General features: G+C 55.7%; 1 protein-coding gene across 3 annotated transcripts in view; it reads left to right on the top strand.

Annotated features, from left to right (window-relative positions):
• Nol4l (nucleolar protein 4 like) overlaps window positions 1–16,222 on the top strand; it is a 124,235-nt gene extending 108,013 nt beyond the window's left edge. For all 3 annotated transcript variants that reach the window (XM_042694704.1, XM_042694705.1, XM_042694706.1), the window contains 6 exons: window positions 5,197–5,474; window positions 7,220–7,405; window positions 7,489–7,680; window positions 7,873–7,995; window positions 8,490–8,691; window positions 11,954–16,222. In XM_042694704.1, coding sequence (XP_042550638.1) covers window positions 5,197–5,474; window positions 7,220–7,405; window positions 7,489–7,680; window positions 7,873–7,995; window positions 8,490–8,691; window positions 11,954–12,174 — 1,202 coding nt within the window. In that variant the 3' untranslated portion in view covers window positions 12,175–16,222. The remainder of the gene's footprint in view (window positions 1–5,196; window positions 5,475–7,219; window positions 7,406–7,488; window positions 7,681–7,872; window positions 7,996–8,489; window positions 8,692–11,953) is intronic.
• Window positions 16,223–17,759: the final 1,537 nt, after the last annotated feature.

Genomic DNA, 17,759 nt, shown 5'->3' with positions numbered 1-17,759 from the left:
AGTCCAGCTGTCCCAGTTCTAGGGCCCCGTTTCCCCAAACTCCGCAGAGGTGGGGCCTGCGGGCGCCAGTAATCTCAGGGTGGGTGGGGGAGGAGGGAGCCCTATTCCCAGGGCTGGTCCTGGGCCCCTGATTACTCAGAGACCAAACCAGACACACGTGATGCATGTTGGCCTCCAGCTAGCTTCAGCAATAAGGAAATAGTCTAGGGCCTTCTTCGGCTTTAGGCACACGTGGGTTTAGGGGTCTGTGGGTGCCAGCCTGTCCCTTGCCCAGCAGACTGAGCTACCCCCGGGTGGAGAAAGCCTGGAAATAACTCTTTTGGGTCCCAGTTGGTGCACATCATTGCAGTCGCTGCAGTGGGCTGTGCAGACTGTCCAAGCCCTGGGCCCGTGTTCACGCTGAGGAACCCAGGAAGCCCAGGTGCCCTTACGAGAGGAAGGAGTGCAGCTTGTGGGAAAGCTGGAGCGATACAAACCTGCCCACTGAAGCCATGGCCTCATGGCCTCCAGCCCCTCCCTCCCCCCCCCCCCCCCCCCCCCCCCCGGGCCCAGACCAGGTACCGTTAACAATAGTGTTGTCAGAAGATGATAAACTTGAGAAGATCCAGGTAAAGGGGGGTCTGCATGTCAGAGCAGGGGCTGGGCAGACCATGACCGGGAAGAATAGGGAAGGAGCCCCAGAAGAGCCAGGGAGAGACCAATACCAAGATGGGGCGACAGCTGGGCACTGGTGGCACAGTGCCTGTAATCCCGCTGCTCAGGAGGCTGAGATTTGAGGATCGAGAGTGCTAACCCTGAGGGGAAAAATAAAAAACCAACCTCAGGGACAGCACCCAGGCCCAGAAAGAAGGGGCAGCGGAGCAAAGGCCTAGGTGTGGGTGAACAGTAGGGGAAGTGTGCCAGAAGGGCCTGAGTGCCGTGGGGGTGGATGGGGGCCATAGCCACTGCCCATGGAGCTGCGGGGTAGAGGGAACCACCTCTCCCTGCGCAGAACCTTGGCCCCTGCTTGGCCCTAGGTCTTCCCCATGCTTGAGCCACCTTCCCTGGTGGTGCTGGGGGGGGAGGGGTTCACAAGGAGGGAGGTGCTCAGGCAGACCTTGAAGAATGGGGGCGAGGAGGGAATGGAGGGGGAAGAGGCTGAGGAGGCAGGTGACATCTTCATTGGAGCCCAGCCTCCTCAGGAGCCCTTGTGCTTGGTTTCCTGCTCACTGGAGCATGGACCCATGGGTAGCAGCCCATCTTCTCACTGGTCCCCAGTGCCCAGCTCAGCTGCCACCATGTTAAGAAGAGGCAGGCAGGCATGGGGCAGACACAGCTCTCCCAGGTGTCTCCCCCACCCCCACTCCCACCATGGAGCCCATCTCTAATTTTGTGTCTGTGCTGGGGCTCCAGAAGTTGGTGCTCTAGTCTGGGAGACAGATGTAGGAAGTTTGTGAAGTGAGATTGTGGGGTGCAGGAAGCCAGCTTCCCTCCTTCCCTCCCTTGGTTTGAACCCTACTGAGGTTTGAACTCCCGCGCTCAGTGCCTGCTAGGCCCTGCTCTGCGACATGACTCACAGCCTCGGTTCCTTTTTGCATCATTTTTCAGATAGAGGCTTGTATTTTTGCCTGGGGCTGGGCCTTAGACTGTGATCCTCCTCCCCATGCTTCCCTAACAGCTGGGATATAACAAGTACGCTTCATCATACCCAGCTAGGTTGATGCCATGGCAGTCTTGATAACTTTGCTCAGGAGGCCTCAAGCCACATCTCTCATCTCTGCCTCTTAAGTCACTGCCTCAACTTCCTTTTCTGAGCATCTGTACTTATGCTAAGGCTAGTCCACACTGTATAAAACATATTTTGTGACATGAGAGCCATTCTGAAGCAAAACTGAGGCACAAGGAGGGGGAGGTGACCTTTTCAAGGTCACTGAGATGGTATCCACACAGCTCACAACTCCTCTGCACTCCTCACAGGATGGCACTGGGGTGGGCTGTGTAGGGCAGTGGCTAGTCCACCAGACTACGGCCACCTGAGAGTAACTTTGTCACTTAAATGTGGGCTTCTGTATCCCTGACCCAGATGTGGCGTGGAGAAACCGTGGTGGCAAATAGCTTATAAATGAAGGGCTGCAGGCCTGCCCAAAGTTTGGGTGGGTTTTTTGGTTTTTGTTTTTGTCAGTTGTGGGGCTTGAACTCCAGGCCTGGGCACTATCCCTGAGCTCTTTTTTATTCTTTTTTCTTTTTTTTTTGGCCAGGCCTGGGGCTTGAACATTGTCCCTGAGCTGCTTTTGCTCAAGGCTAGCATTCTACCGCTTGAGCCACAGCACCACTTCCGGCTTTTCTGTTTATATGGTACTGAGGAATCAAACCCAGGGATTCAAGCATGCTAGGCAAGTGCACTCTTACCACTAAGCCACATTCCCAGCCCTCCCTGAGCTCTTTTACTTAAGGCTAGTGCTCTACCACTTTGAGCCACAGTACCACTTCCATTTTCTGGTGGCTAATTGGAGATAAGGGTTGCAGGCTGGCTTTAAACCACGATCCTCAGATTTCAGTCTCCTGAGTAACTAGGATTACAGGCGCGAACCACCATGGGTGGCCAGCACATCTTAATTTTTTTTTTGGGGGGGGGGGTCCGGTTGTGGGGCCTGAACTCTGGGCCTGGGCGCTGTCCCTCAGCTCTTCAGCTCAAGGCTTGCGCTCTACCACTTGAGCCACAGCGCCACGTCCGGCTTTTTTCTTTTTGCTTATGTGGTGCTGAGGAATCGAACCCAGGGCCTGAGGCATGCAAGGCAAGTGCTCTACCACTGAGCCACCTTCCCAGCCCCACATCTTAACTTTTTAAAGTGTACAAACAAACCAAGTGAATTCAGTGTTGCATAGTCAGTACCTCAAACAGAAACGTCACCACTCAGTTCCAACCCTGCCCCCAATAACTTCCAGGATACTTCAAGGTCCCCTGTATAAGTAGACTCGCTGGGCCTTTATTCTTTTGCATCTGGCTTACCCCACTGAGCATAGTGTTTGTCCACAGCACAGCATATGCCCAGCTTCATTCACGCTTAAGAATCACTCTGAAGGATCCTCTGCTGGCTGCGGGGCTCGCCCACATGTCGCCTCACCATTTATCTCCTGAGGCTTCTCAAAATGCCAGTGAAAATCAGTTCCCAGTATTGTTAAATCTGGGGACTGACAGAGTGATAGGGATTTCTAGCTTTCTATACGAACGGGAGTATGTGTCTCTTACCAGGCTAAGGTGGCATTGGAGGACTTGAGCCTGCTGTTCTGGCCCAAGGGCGAGGTATTGGCAGCCTCTGTCGTCCTAGCTGATCAGATGGGATGGAAGTTCTCGAGAGCCCAGCAGCCCCTGAGCTGTGTAAGCTTATCTCAGAGAGATGGGGTAGGGGTCCATCCTACTGTGTCCCAAGCAAGGTGTGACACTGCAGCCGCAGGGCCTGGTGCCCACGGTGAGTGCCATGACCATTTGGGCTGGTGCTCACTGAGGTGTTTTGTTTCTCAAGGCAGAATCAAGGGTTTTCTAAGGTCAAGTAAGGCCTGTGGGAGGGCACTGCCGGGGTGGGCAGAGCTGAGCCAGTCTGCCAGGGGCATCCCATCCTGTAGCCCCTTCGCCCCAGCAGAGGACTACAGTACCTCAGGTGCTCTGGCCAGAAGGAGCCACCCAGAGCCAGCACCTTCTTCCTAGGACCCCTGGGGCAGCATAGCAGGGCCAAGCCTTGACAATTGATGGAAGTTGTCCCAGCTAGAGGAGCATGACAGAGCCCAAGCACAGCCTGGAGATCAAGCCCCAGAAGGGGTCAAGAGTGGAGGCCTGGGCAAGGGAGGCTGAAGGTGGGCAGGAGATCACGGGAAGGACAAGGCACAGAGGTAAAAGCCTGGAGCAGAGGTGCCAAGGGAAGAGGAGGGCAGCTGGGAGGAGAGGGGAGAGAGTGGGTGTGGCGTGACCGGTAGGGGCAGTTGGCTTTGAGTATCCAGTTACTGCCCTAGGGGTTAACCCCCTGAGGTTCAGTCTTTGGTTTCTCCACCAGGGACAGGGCTGGCATACAGTAGGTGCTCAATAAATAGTGCCAGACACCTAGATTAGTCACTGGAGATGCTGCCCGAAGAAAACCATCTGTTTGGACGGGAGGGGTCGGGAGGAGGAAAGCCTGGGGCCTCTGGGGTGAGGCTTGGGGCCGAGCCCACGGGAGGATGCGTGGAGCTGGGCTGCTCAGGAGGCGGAGGAAGCCTTGCAGGAAGCAGCGGCCCAGGGGACCTGCTGCCGCCGAGGGGGGAGGGGTGCCGCCGCACCGTGCTTTCCCCTCCCCCTCGGCCCAGGCCCGGCTGCTTGATGGGCAGCCCGGTCCCGCCCCCGGGTAGCCGAGAGGCCGGCGATTGGTTAGGGCTCTGGAGCCGCTCGGTCACCATGGGGACGCTCGGGAGGCGCGCGTGCCCAGTACCCGGCACCGGGGACTAAATCTTCATAATCTGCTGGCTGAGAGTGGGGGTTGGGGTCCGGCGCGACCCTGGTCTGGGGGGAAGGGTGGCCTGGGACATGGTCGGGACTCCCCGGCCGCTCCGCCCGTGCAAGGGGCAGGGGCAGAGCCGGGGCACCTGGGCGCCGCCCAGAGCCACGGGGACGCTCACCTGCCGGTGACCGCGGCCCGGTAGCTTCCACCCCGCATCTTGTCTGATCTGGCCAGGCAGGAGGCTGGGGCGGGCGGGATCCGAAAATATCCAGTCCCCGGAGCGCCCGTGTTATCTTCCCAGACCCGCCAGCAATGCGGCCTCTCCCCAGCAGGGGGCGCCCGACCCCGGGCCGCGCGGCCGGCGCCGGTGGCCGCGCGCAGCGCGTCCAGCAGGGGGTGCTGCCGGCCTGACGCTGTGGGTTGGCCGGGGGGGGGGGGGGGGGCACGGGGACCCATCCCTGACCCATCCCTCCCGCCCTCCCTCAAGCAGCGAAGGGAGCAAATTCGAGGCCCACTGAGGGTGGGAGGGGCACTCCTGCGGCAGAGCGCGTGACGCGCGCACAGGGGGCTCCGGAGACCATGGCTGGGCCCGGTGGTGGCGCCTGGAGACTCCTGTGGCCAAGGCGTCCGTCCCCACTGCGGCCGCCTCTGCCCTGCGAGACCAGCAGCAGCACAGGTACTCCGAGGGCCGATGCCAGGTCGCCACACCCAGCCAGGCCTGGGCCTCACCCCCCGGCTTTCCTCGTAGACGATTCCTCCTCCGAGAGCGGCAGCGGCAATGGCTCCTCCACCCTGAACCCGTCCACGTCCAGCAGCACGCAGGGCGACCCTGCCTTCCCCGAGATGAACGGCAACGGCGCCGCAGCCCCCATGGACTTCACTGCGGCGGCCGAGGACCAGCCCATCAACCTGTGTGACAAGCTCCCCGCGGCCACGGCGCTCGGCACGCCGTCCTACCCTTCCGACGGCTGCGGCACCGACGGGCTGAGGAGCCGGGTCAAGTACGGCGTGAAGAGCACCCCTGAGGTGTGTGGGGCTGTGGGCCAGGGGCCTCTGCCTGTCCGCAGCCCGCAGGGGGGTTGTGGGGCCGACCAGAAATAGTACACACGGGCGGGCGGGAGTGTAGCGGGGCCCAGCCCACACGAGACCTCAAGACAGGGGCGAAATCCCGCCTCTGAGCCTGCTTCCCAGCTTTGGAGGAGATGGCAGGCGATATATCCCCTCGCCTGGAACAGCAAGTAGAGCTGGAGGCATGGCTTAAGCAGTACAGCACCTGCCTGGCAAGCAAGAAGCTCTGGGTTCAAACTTCAGTACTGAAACAGAACCAAACCACCCAAGTAATGCTTGGACAGCAAGCAGCACGGAACACTTTGAACACAGGCCTCACGTTTTCTGGGGGCAGGGGCAGTCATGTGGGTGTCCCCACTGTAGGCTGACTCTGGTCCACTAAGGTTTCTTGAAGCAGGGAGGCCAGCCTGGCTCTCCTGGAGCATCTGCAGCCTTGTGGCCAACGCTTTGCCCCCCAGCAGGCTTTTCCTCTGCTGTGCTCCCATTTTTCTTCTGCAGGGGGTGCAGTAGGTACCAGGAAGAGGCCGCTCAGGGTCTCAAGGGAAAATTTGGGACAAAGAAATGATGTCACATTATCATCATGTAGCTATCAAAGGAACCTGGCTAGGAGCAGGTCCGAGGAACAAGCAGAGCAGCTGCCTGACTGTGGGGGCAAACTTTGCTCTAACTTTACCACCATTGCCAAGTTATAGGGTGGACCCTGTCAGGCTGTTGGGCACCAGGGAAGTGAGAGAGGAGTGAATACTCCAGCAGCCCTCAGAGTGTGTTCTCTGCCTGCCTGCTCGGGTCCTGGCTGAGGATTTAGCTGAGTAGTAGTTTGGAAATCAGCCCTGCCAGAGGTCACAGAACCCACCAGTAGTCATTGCTGGGCCCTGCACTGTGACTCTGGAAGGCCCTTGCACATCTGCATGGACAGAGACTGGCCAGCAGTCAGGACACAGGGAGGGCAGGGCGTGTCTCCATGGAGCTCTTCCTCTGGAAGTACCGGGCTCCCTGCAGGCAGCATGTAGCATTGAGATCAGTGGCTACGTGCTCTGTGTCCGTGGGCCCAACTAATGCTACCTCCTCCAGGGAAAGGACCAGGATACCAGGACATGCCACAGGCACAAACTTTTAAACAGGGACAGGAGAAAGATGATGTGGAACTGGGCCTTGAAGGGCAAGCTGGTAGGGAGCAGGCTGGAAAACAGGAGGGACAGATGAGGAACCTGTGGAGCGAGGCTGGGGGACTGGAGGGCTGCAGGATAGGCGCCCAGGCAGCTGGGCCGGGCCCCTCCTTGCTCAACAGCATTCCTCGGGGGGGAAGGCACCCCACCTTGTGGGCCGGCGGCCCTGGCTGGCTCCTCCTCCAGCCCATCCGTTCCTCCTCCCACAGACAGCGCACTCGCTGCTCTGGTGGCGGCTCACTTGTCAACTAGGGGTTGTGGCTCCTGGAGGATCGGGCAGGAAACCCAGAAGAGGCTGGCTGGGGTGGGAGTCCTTTTCTCTCCCTCACGGGATGTGGTGGGTCCTGCTGTAGTCAAACCTCCTCATACCAGCACAGGCAGAGCTGGGCTGGGGTTGCTGCCCCATTTTGCAGATGAAGGGGGCCAGAGGCAGGCATGCTGTGCACAGAGCTGTCATGGCAGCTGGGCGAGCTGACCACCCTCCAGGAAAGGGCAGCCCACCTGATGCGTCCTCTGTCGCTCTTCCCCACCCCCCAGTCCCCTCCTTACAGCTCTGGGAGCTATGATTCTATCAAGACCGAGGTCAGTGGCTGTCCTGAGGACCTGACAGTGGGCCGGGCCCCCGCAGCGGATGACGACGACGATGACCACGATGACCACGAGGACAACGACAAGATGAATGACTCTGAGGGCATGGACCCCGAGCGTCTCAAGGCCTTTAACGTAAGCACCAGACAGGGCCCGGCAGAGGGGGGGGAGAGGTCCCAGGCAAGGACAGCCCTTCCCACAGGCCCTGTTGCCCACAGATGTTTGTGCGGCTCTTTGTGGATGAGAACCTGGACCGAATGGTGCCCATCTCCAAGCAACCCAAGGAGAAGATCCAGGCCATCATCGAGTCATGCAGTCGGCAGTTCCCCGAGTTCCAGGAGCGGGCCCGCAAGCGCATCCGCACCTACCTCAAGTCCTGTCGCCGCATGAAGAAGAACGGCATGGAGATGGTGAGTCTCCCCCAGCTGCCCTTCCCCACTTGCCACCAAGGCCCCCATGCACGCCGTGGTAGACCCTTTACCCCCAGCTCGCCCAGAAGCCCTCTTGCACAGCAGGGGCCCAGAAAGGTTACATGGCTCTGTCAAGCTTGGGGCCTACCAGCCCCAATACCCAACTCCCACTCATGGCCATTCTACCTGCAGACCAGACCCACGCCCCCCCACCTGACCTCCGCCATGGCAGAAAACATCCTCGCAGCCGCCTGTGAGAGCGAGACGAGAAAAGCAGCTAAGAGGATGCGCCTGGAGATCTACCAGTCCTCCCAGGTACGCGCTCATCGCCGGCCGTGCCCAGGGCAGGCTCACCCATCACCCTGAAGCCCTGGCACTGGGGGGAGGGGGAGGACATGGAGAACAGTGCCCAGACAAGCTGTGAGGGGGCAGCAAGGGGAAAGGGAAGGCTGGAGGAGTCCATCACGAGGGCCCTGCAGACCTCGAAAGTCTGGCTGGGCATGGTGGCACAACACCTTAATTCCAGTGCTTGGGAGGCTACGGCAGGAGAATCAAAGAATTCCAGGTCAGCCCAGTCTATACAGTGAGACCCTATCTCAGTGTAGATTCCCATCCCCCAAATGGAAGTCTGGTTCTCATTCTGAGTCTTGATACATCATTGCAATTTGGGGAAATGCCTGGGACAAGTCAATCAGAGAGCCATGACGCTGGGTCCCAGGAACCCTGGGGCTACAGCTTTTGCCTGGGGCCTAGGGTGATGGCTAGAGCTTTCTGCCTTGTTCCCCGGCAACATTCTGCTGCCCTTGCAGGATGAGCCCATTGCCTTGGACAAGCAGCACTCCCGGGACTCCGCAGCCATAACCCACTCCACCTACTCACTGCCAGCCTCCTCCTACTCCCAGGACCCTGTGTACGTCAACGGCGGCCTCAACTACAGTTACCGCAGCTATGGGGCCTTGGGCAGCAACCTGCAGGCCCCTGCTTCCCTCCAGACAGGAAATCACAGTAACGGTAAGTGGCTCCAAACACTAACTAGAGCCCCAAGCAGACTGCTCTTCCCAGTGGGGCCAGGAACTAGCATGATGTTGAGCAATGGGTTCCTCAGCTTTATGCCCTAAGCTGGGTGACCAGCTCTGCTGCAGGGAAAAATGCAGACTGCTGTAAACAAACTGAGTTCCAGGCCGGGCACTGGGGCTCACAGCTGTAATCCTAGTTCCTCAGGAGGCTGAGATCTGAAGATTTCAGTTTCAAGTGAACCCAGGCAGAAAAGTCCGTGAGACTCTATTTCCAATTATCCAACAAAAAGCTGGAAATGCAGCTGGGATAGGAGCACTAGCCTTGGGAGCTGCGGAGTTGGGGAGAGAACAACATTATAGGGCCTGAGGCCCATCTACACTAACGGGAGTGGGGAGCCCTGGATAGGCTTGAAGTACAGGGCTGTTGTTTGTGCTTAGACTCCATCCTTCTGTCTTGCCTTGTGGTAAAAATCTTTCCAGGGAGAGGGCAAGAGGCAGAGCCATGGGGTGAGGGTAAGGAGGTGGCAAAGGCCAGAGAGCGAGGCCTCCTGCAGGCCGGAGAGTCCTGATCCTGGATCTCTGCTGATCATAGCTGAGAATTCCTCAAGCTCTGTCCTTGGCTGCAGGAGACCACTGACTGCAACCCCGCAGCCAGCCCAGATCCCCATGCTCACTATGAAGTATGCTGGGTCCCGGAAAGAGCCCTGCCTGGCTTAGTTTCTCATCCTTTCCTAATGCCTCTTAACCTAAAATAAGAGGCTGCCCTGGCCCTAATCCCCAAAGCCAGGCCAGAGGGGCTTGCAGAGCCAGGATGGAGTGACAGTCCCAGTGGCTGGCCGCCTGCCTGAAAGACCCCTTGCTAGAACGTCTGAAGTGGGTCCCTTTCTAAGTGCACAGGGGGAGGCTGAGGCCCAGCAGGAATGGTACAGATGACCTGGTACCTGGATGCTTCCGTGCAATACATGATGGTGACGAACGTCCATCTGGTGACATCCATCATGGCCTGTCTTGAGTGTGGCTGTTGGGGATCCTCTCTTGAAGTGTAGAGTTTGGACTCCCACCCGGTTACGCCTGCCAGAGAAGCAGCCAGAGGTGGTGTGAGAAGAGGCAGCCAACTCCGCCCTATGCATCCCTCTCCCAGCCCTCTACACCCTGGTACCTTACAGGTGGGTGGAGAGGTCAGTAGGACAGAAATGTGATCATTTGCCTCCTCACCCAGGGCAGCTCTGTGCCTCATCTGAAGAACACTGCTGCGTCTGGGTGTCCATCAGCTAGAGGAAAACTGTGTGGCTGTACAGCGGCCCCACCCCCTGCCCTCCCAGTTTGCTGCCTCAGTTGGGTGGCTGAAATGATGGCTCTGAGCCCCTCGCTGTGCTCATTACGCTGTCATCTAGCGATGTAAATCAGCCTAGATAGAATCAGACTTTCTGCCTGTCTTGCTTAGGGTGCTCACTAGCTCAAGTCTACTCCATGTCCCTCCCTCCCACCCCCTTCCTGGCAATCACCAGGAACCAGAGCTTCTGGCAGTAACTAGAGCCTGCACAGGTAGTTTCTCCAGATCAGATTGGCTGAAGGAAACAGATCTTCTCCTTTCCAGGCTTTAGTGCAGTCCAGGATAGAAGGAAGGAAAGCTGTGAGTACAGAAATGAACAGTGAACAGGACAAGATCTGGAAATGGAGGGAGGAAAGACAGGAACCTGGCCTGAGGGGCCACCTCAGGGCCCCAGAGGGGACCAGACCTCCTCCCGCCACATAGGTCCTACCCCTTCCACATTTGCCAACACGGGCTGGCCATCTTCTTAGCTAATCTTTCCTTCTGATTGTTCCCTGAATTCTCACTTCCAGTTCACAGGACCACCCCCTGATTGTGGGCACATTGTCTGCTCAGGTGGGGAATATATTGTATTTGACCAAGCCGTCCAGGCATAACCCTGACTTCCTTCCTTCCCCAATTAGGAGCTGTATCAACTTCCTTTTAGCAACAGTCAAATTCCATCATTTATTCATAAGATATTACTTTCTGGCTTAGAGGTCTCTTGGCCCTCTGTCTTAATAACAGAATTAGAATGGCCAGTGTAGGATGCAGTAATGAGCAAGCCTAGCCATCAGAGCCCTAGTAACCTAAAGGCTACTAGGGATGGCCCAGACCAGCCTCTCAGCTGTAAGAACCTGCAGGAGGCTGGGAAGGAGCAGCAGCAGGGAGGCCTTCCCAGGGGGCTGGCTCCCACACTCTCCAGCTCTCTTGGGCTGTTTTCTTGCTGAAGCCCTGCAAGAAGACCATTCTAACTGCACATGCTTCCAAGTCTGCTGGGACCCCCAGACCTGGATGCTGGCCCACCATGGCCCAGCCTGTGTTGCAGGCTCCCAGGCCTCATTGCAGCCCCTGTCCGCCAGAGGTGAGGGAAGGCCACAAACTGTCCATTAAAGTGGCAACAAAGCCTGCTCCACAGAGATGCTTCTGGAGAGACCTAGAGGCCTGGTGGCCCCATCCCCCACAACACAGCCCCTAATGTGCTAGCTAGGCTCACTGCTACCACCATCCGCCAGCAGAGGGCACCCAGCTCTGCCCATCAGGCCCACCCCTCTCTCCCACTAACCCCTCTCCCTCCACTGCCCCCGCAGTATCCACCTTCCTCCTCCATATTCCAGGCACACAACTCAGGAAAGATTTGACATGTTGAGGTTTGGCGGAAGGAGGCCCCTCCTCCATCCACAAGGACTCCCAGTTCCCTGCGTGTACTCCTGGGAGTGCATAAGCAGCTACTTCCCAGTTTGCCCCAGACAGAGCCATTCTGGCTGGGCATCCCACACCACCTCCTCTTCCAGCCAGCCTGTGGGGAGAATGGCACACAGACCTAGACACGTGCTAATACTTTCTCATCGCACTTACCCTCCCAGGTCCTTCCTGAGACCCCGATTCCAAGGCTGGGCCCGCCACTGGAGAGGCAGGCCTTTGCTCTCCTCATCTGGAGACCAGAGCTGGGAAGAGCCCTCAGAAAGCAGTGGAAGAAATGTCAGTGCCCGTGAGCTCTGCCTGGAGATGCACATGACCCTCTCCCAAAGACAGGGCTAACCTCTCAACCTCCCTTGCATGCAGGCCTGCTGCAGGGAGACAGATTAGGGCTTCAGACTCCATACCAGGCCACAACAGGATGCTGTGATGGTTGTGACAACAAAAGGGACTTCTGGAAGTCAGGGGACCTCCAGAAGTCAGGTGGGGGATCTGCTCCCTCCTTACTCTCTCTTCCTCTCCACAGGGCCCACGGACCTCAGCATGAAAGGCGGGGCCTCCACCACTCCCACCCCTCCCACGTCCACCCCTTCTAGCAACAGCACCAGCAGGACCATGCCCACTGCCCAGCTCAGCCCCACGGAGATCAGCGCTGTGCGGCAGCTCATCGCTGGCTACCGAGAGTCTGCGGCCTTCCTGCTGCGCTCTGCAGATGAACTGGAAAACCTCATTTTACAGCAGAACTGACCCTGCCGGCCCCTGAGTGCACTACGCCAGGGAAGGAGGCTGTCCCAGCCAGGGCCCGGCTCCCAGCCTCGCCACTTGGTACATTGTTTTCCGAATGAGGTGGGATTCATAGCGCTGTTGCTAGCCAACTCCAAGCATCTGAGACTTTGGGCACAAGGACACTTTCTTTTTGGAATCTCACCACGGGTGCTCTGACCTGCTTGGAAGAGGCCGGGGGCAGCTCTGGAAGGGTTGGGGCTCCCCTGACAAGGCGTGGGAGCTACAGCTCTCTTTAGAATCACTTCGTGGACCCTGATGTTAGAATCCCATTCCCAGATAATTACCTTTCAAGTCTTAGGTGAGCAGAATTGCATATTTATTGAGAAAAACAAAGTGGACCCTTCTTTCCCTCCCCCTTAGTAATTTATTTTTCTGAAAATGGATTCTTTTGTGTTTGTACAGATTGCCAGTCTGTGTCTGTCTGATCAGAAGGATGTACCCTTGTACCCAACATTCCCCATCACTACACTGGTGTGGGCTGGGGGGTCCGCAGAGACAGGGCAGGTGCCAGGCTGGCTTCCCTCTGAGGGCACAGTGTACCCTGGGGAAGGCCACCACCCCTCCACCAGGCTATCCTGTTGCAGATCCCAGTGCCACCACAGGGATACTGCCAGGCACTGCCAAGCAGGAGGACCTTGCCTATACCCACTGCAAAGCAAAACAAGGCACCCACCCACTCTACAGAGCCCTAGTCGAGTGGTCACCTGTATTCTACCTCACACTCCAGGATGGGCTTTTCCAGGACGTGCCCTGAGCCTGTTCTCAACGGCTGTCTCCCCAGCTCCCACCCAGCGTGTCTGCCAGGGAGGTAAGTCAGACCCCAGAGTGGGTCCTGGCACTCACAACCAGCAGCTAGCAGTCACGGCCTTCTCAGCTGCCCCCTGCCCAGGAGGGTCCCTTCTTCAGGGTGTGCTGTCAGGCGGCTCCTGTCCCTTTGCCCTGTGGTTGGAGTAAAAGGGTGGTCAGGGCGTGGAGAAGCCACTTGGGTCCTCCTAGGACCAGCCCTTCTGGAGGGGCCCGTCCTTGCGTTACCCAGAGCCCCTGGAGTGTGAAAAAAGCAGAAAGAAAAGACTGGCCTGGTTTGATTCCTCCCTGACAGGCACTTCCTCTTGCTCAGTGCAATACCTACCAGTGCTGCTAAAACCGGGGATTTACCCCACCTCAGCAGGCCCACGGGGCCTCTCTACACAACACTCCGTAGCCATGACAGCAGCGGCCTGCTGCTCGTCCCTGCCCACAGATGGCAGAAGCCCTGTTGCCTTGCCTTCCTCAGAACAGAGAGGCCCCAGGGGAGCCAGGACCAAGTGGACCCTAGGATGGCCACAGAGCCACTCGACCTCAGAGCAGGCCCCCTCCCCAAACCAGCGATAGGAGCGTGGCCGCTGGCTCAGCACTGTGGCAGACCACTGCTGGGCAGGGAGGGCAGGCTGACGCTTGTCCCCTCAGATTTGGAGCGGCAGGGCAGGACTGCCTCGCTCCCTGTGCCCATGTGTACCCTGAGGTTTGGGGTGGTCTCCCACGTGGCCCCCAACACACTCAGCCACACCACCTCTGCCTTCCATGTGCCCGGGCCCCAGGCCTCTCTGGTCAGAGCCAGGACACCAGAGCCCTCTCCACACAGCACAAGTCCCAGCACCCAAGGCCTCCCCCACAGCCGGCCGTCTATGTGCCCAGTCCCCACCTGCCCGGTTTGACTCCCAGACTATGTTTGAATTTGTGTAAATATTTATTTTTGTGTGTGAACAATACTGCAAATTAATCAGTAGATCTTTTGAAAAATGTTACCCCAGGCAATTTGTGAAAATCTTAATGTTAAAAAACTGGCAGAGACAATCGCCGCCCTTCAACTCCCGATTATCAGTTGCTTAATATGTTGTTTCTCCTCCCAGAGGCAGCACCCAGACTAGACACAAACCGTTTGAGAGACTGGGAAGGGGGATCCTCCCTCCACCCATGGGGATCAGCTTTAAGCCACAGCTGAAAGCCACACTTCCTTCGTACACGCTATGTGACCAACCACCGTCAGCTGCCGTGCGAGCCGAGGGCCATGTGTTTTAAAGTAAAAGTGAACAAATGGCAGTGGTGACAGCCTGGGGGTGGGCGTGGGGGGAAGGTCTTCAGGACAGAGGGCTCTGTCATGTGGACTCCTTCTCAGAGAGTTTGAACTTGATACCCCAGAGATGAGGGCTGGGGTCAGGAACAAGTTACTATGTAAAAAGATTCCATTAGCCAGTTCAGTCAGGGAACTTGTTCTGTTTTCCTTTTTGTTTTTAAAAGATGTGGCTTCAAACCCTTCCCTATACACCCGACGCAGAACGCAGAGAGCACCTTAACTGGTTCTGATGGCCCCAGCTCGCTGCTGCTCACCCTCGGGGAGGGGCCTCCTCCTCCCACAGCCACTTAGGGCACGAAGTAATCATTGATGGTCCCCAGTCAAAAAGGAGATACAAGAGTAGGATCTGCCAGTCTGAGTCTGCAGGGGCTGCTCCCACAGGCAGGGGGAATGGGAGACATGGGCACTAGGTCTCACTGGCAATCATCTGTTAGGCCAGTGACAGCGCATATAACCCATCTGCAATCACTTTGCCGCCGCCACCCGACAGTTTATTCCTAAGGACCATGTTGGGGAAGGCGGGGCTAGGAGGGTCTCAGAGGATTTGGGACAGGTGGCACCCACCCGTGTTTCCCCTCACAAGGGCCATGAATGACTCCAGGGGTGGTTATAGGATTAACTACACGTTCATTTTCAAAATGCTGCTTTGAACTCAGAGGGTTGATACTTTTAATTTGTAATTTTTTGTAAAACTTTATACAAGATAGTAAAGTATTTCACCAGAATACCAGTTTCAATCCGTCCGTGGTCTGATTTTTATATAATTTAGTGGTGCTTTAGAAACTTTGTTTTGTTGTTTCTGAGCTCAACAGCTCAATTCTTTCTCGCCTGTATCTACCTAAGACCAATGTGAACCTTTGTATTTTGCTCCTAATTTTGGACTCAGTGGAAGTGTACTGTTTACATGTACAGACGCCCCACCCCTGTGTGTTCTGCAAGACTCGCTCTTGAGGAGGAAGATGCACCTCACTGAGCTCATCTGCTTAGCAAAGCCACAAAACAAAACCTCTCACTCTCTACCTGTTTCCACCTAAAAACACAAACAAAAATCTACAAACAGAGCACGGATTTGCTGACACGGACTCCACCTGGTCGATGCCAAGTGCCTCCATCAGCTGTCCGGCCAGAGGAATAGGAACAGCACCCCCTGTGGGCAGCACCTGGCAAAGGAGCAAAGGCAGGATGTGGCCACTGGGCTCTCGGAAGAACAGTCCCACAGAGCAGCCAGGCAGTGAGAAGGTCGCGGTGAATCGTGAGGCCTTCAGGAACAAGCAAGCCAAGGATTTAGGGACTACTGAGGCTGCCAGTTGTCTGGCATAATTTAGGTGTTTTGGAAGAGTGCAAGTTCCATGTCAGACTTTTCAGTGCAGATGGTACAGGTGACTCTTCAGGGCTCTGGGGAGGGGGAAGGGCTCCAGACAGTACGCATATGGCACTTACTACAAGCAGCGGATGGCACCAGCTTTCAAGGTGACTGTTTATTAATCAGTGGCTTCACCTCTAAATTATATTTTTACAGATATGCACCTATGCAACTTAATGTGGCTCTTCTAAGCAGGTGAGGACTTCCTCCTCAATGCTCTCTATAAAAAAGTATTTGTGTTCTGTACAGTGAGTTTTTTTCCAGTAAATGTGGCTTAATATTTTTAATTCTTAGAATGTGTCTTCTATGTGATGCGATTAAATTCTGTTTTGTTTGTGGAATGACTAGCACAGGCCGACTCCCTCTCCCCCTCACTTAACAGAAGACCAATGAGCTGTTAATCGAGCTGTTATCTCCATGGTATTACTGCTAAATGCACTGATTTCATAAGTATGTGGAATCCTTTTCCTTTTGAATCTGTATATCATATATAAGGCTGAATCGACTTAATAAACACTGAACAACAAACTGAACACTGTGCCTCCACTGTGTCTCACACCTCCAGCATTGCTGGCCTGCCAGCTGGCTCTTATGAATCTAGCTTGCCACTAGAACATCTTTCTACTGGCAGATTTCACCTTTTCCTAGCCAAAGTGTAGCACACTCAAGGCCGCAGTAGGTTTTCTTTACAAACAAACCTCTAACTCCATGTCGGTATTCAGCCTTTTAGAGAAACGAGCTTTCTGGGTGCCCACCGGATGCCCAGCTGTCTCACTCACCTCGTCCCCGCTTAGAGGCGAAGCAGCAGCAATACACTGGGTATTGGCCTTGCCTAAACTCACACAACAACTAAAGACACTTTCCCTGTCATCTTGGTGTGCGGCCAAATGATCCAAATTCCAGAAGCAACACCCAAGAGCAAGCTGGGAAAACAACAAACATGGTCCTTGGTCCTAAGCCTTTGGAACTTGACATACCATTCATTCTAGGTGGAATCTTAAGGGAAATGCAAGGGCCGTGTTTTCCAGAACCAATTTGTACACCAACTTTATGTTCATGTATATATGTATCAGGTTGTTTTTAAAAAAATTGTTTTTAGAAATATGGCTTGGAACAAACTGATCATTCTGGGTTTAAAAAAAACTTTTGACTACACAAATTAAAAGCACACATCTGTTAAAATTTCATGTATGCACACATCAATTTGCACACTCCTATGTACATTCCCATGTAGCTAGGAAACTGTACCCAGTTTCTATTGATTGAGATTGGAGGGTATATGAACTTTCCGCCTGGGCTGATCTTGAGCAGTTGATCCCTCTGTGGTAGCATGAGCCACCACAGGCAGGCAACTAAAAAAAAAAAAAGTAATGACACAATCTAAAACAAAATGAGAGAGAGAGAGAGAGAGAGACTATGTAACGGCCATATGTACACATCAAAGGAAGGTCAGCAGTCTGAAGCTTCACAACTGCACTTGGGGCTGGGCTGCACTCATGCATGCAGAAAACATGGGCATCAGCAGGTACCAGGCCTCCATGCCTCAGCCTTCTCAGGGATGGGGAAGGGACAGCAAATCCTCAGGAATACCAAGGAAATGCCCTGTCCCATCCAGGGACATCTGCAGAATACAAACCAGCCCCATGCAGCCCAACACTTACCCCCATGGCAAAGTGGCTGCTCTTCGGAGCACTGAGACCACCAGGAGAAATGGCGTGACGACAGTGAAGTGAAGGCTTGGCTCAGTCTGGCTTCTTTAGGTACAGCTGCAGACTACTGCTGTTGACAGCGGACACAAGACATTATCAAGCAGGAAATGTCACCTTACATGTCATATTAAGAGAGACAAATTCACTGAAACCTGACTAAACAGGCAAAGCCTCCCTTTATGTATTGAGGAAATACGCCTTTTTAAGTCATTAAAAATGCACTAGAGGGGCTGGGAAGGTGGCTCAGTGGTAGAGCGCTTGCCTTGCATGCATGAGGCCCTGGTTCGATTCCTCAGCACCACATAAGCAGAAAAGCCGCAAGTGGCGCTGTGGCTCAAGTGGTAGAGTGTTAGCCTTGAGC

The sequence above is a fragment of the Dipodomys spectabilis genome, unplaced genomic scaffold, assembly GCF_019054845.1.
Source record: "Dipodomys spectabilis isolate Male_0828 unplaced genomic scaffold, ASM1905484v1 ptg000175l, whole genome shotgun sequence".
Lineage (NCBI taxonomy): Eukaryota > Metazoa > Chordata > Mammalia > Rodentia > Heteromyidae > Dipodomys > Dipodomys spectabilis.
The sequence above is the reverse complement of the archived record's forward strand: the minus strand, read 5'-3'. Positions and strand labels throughout refer to the sequence as shown.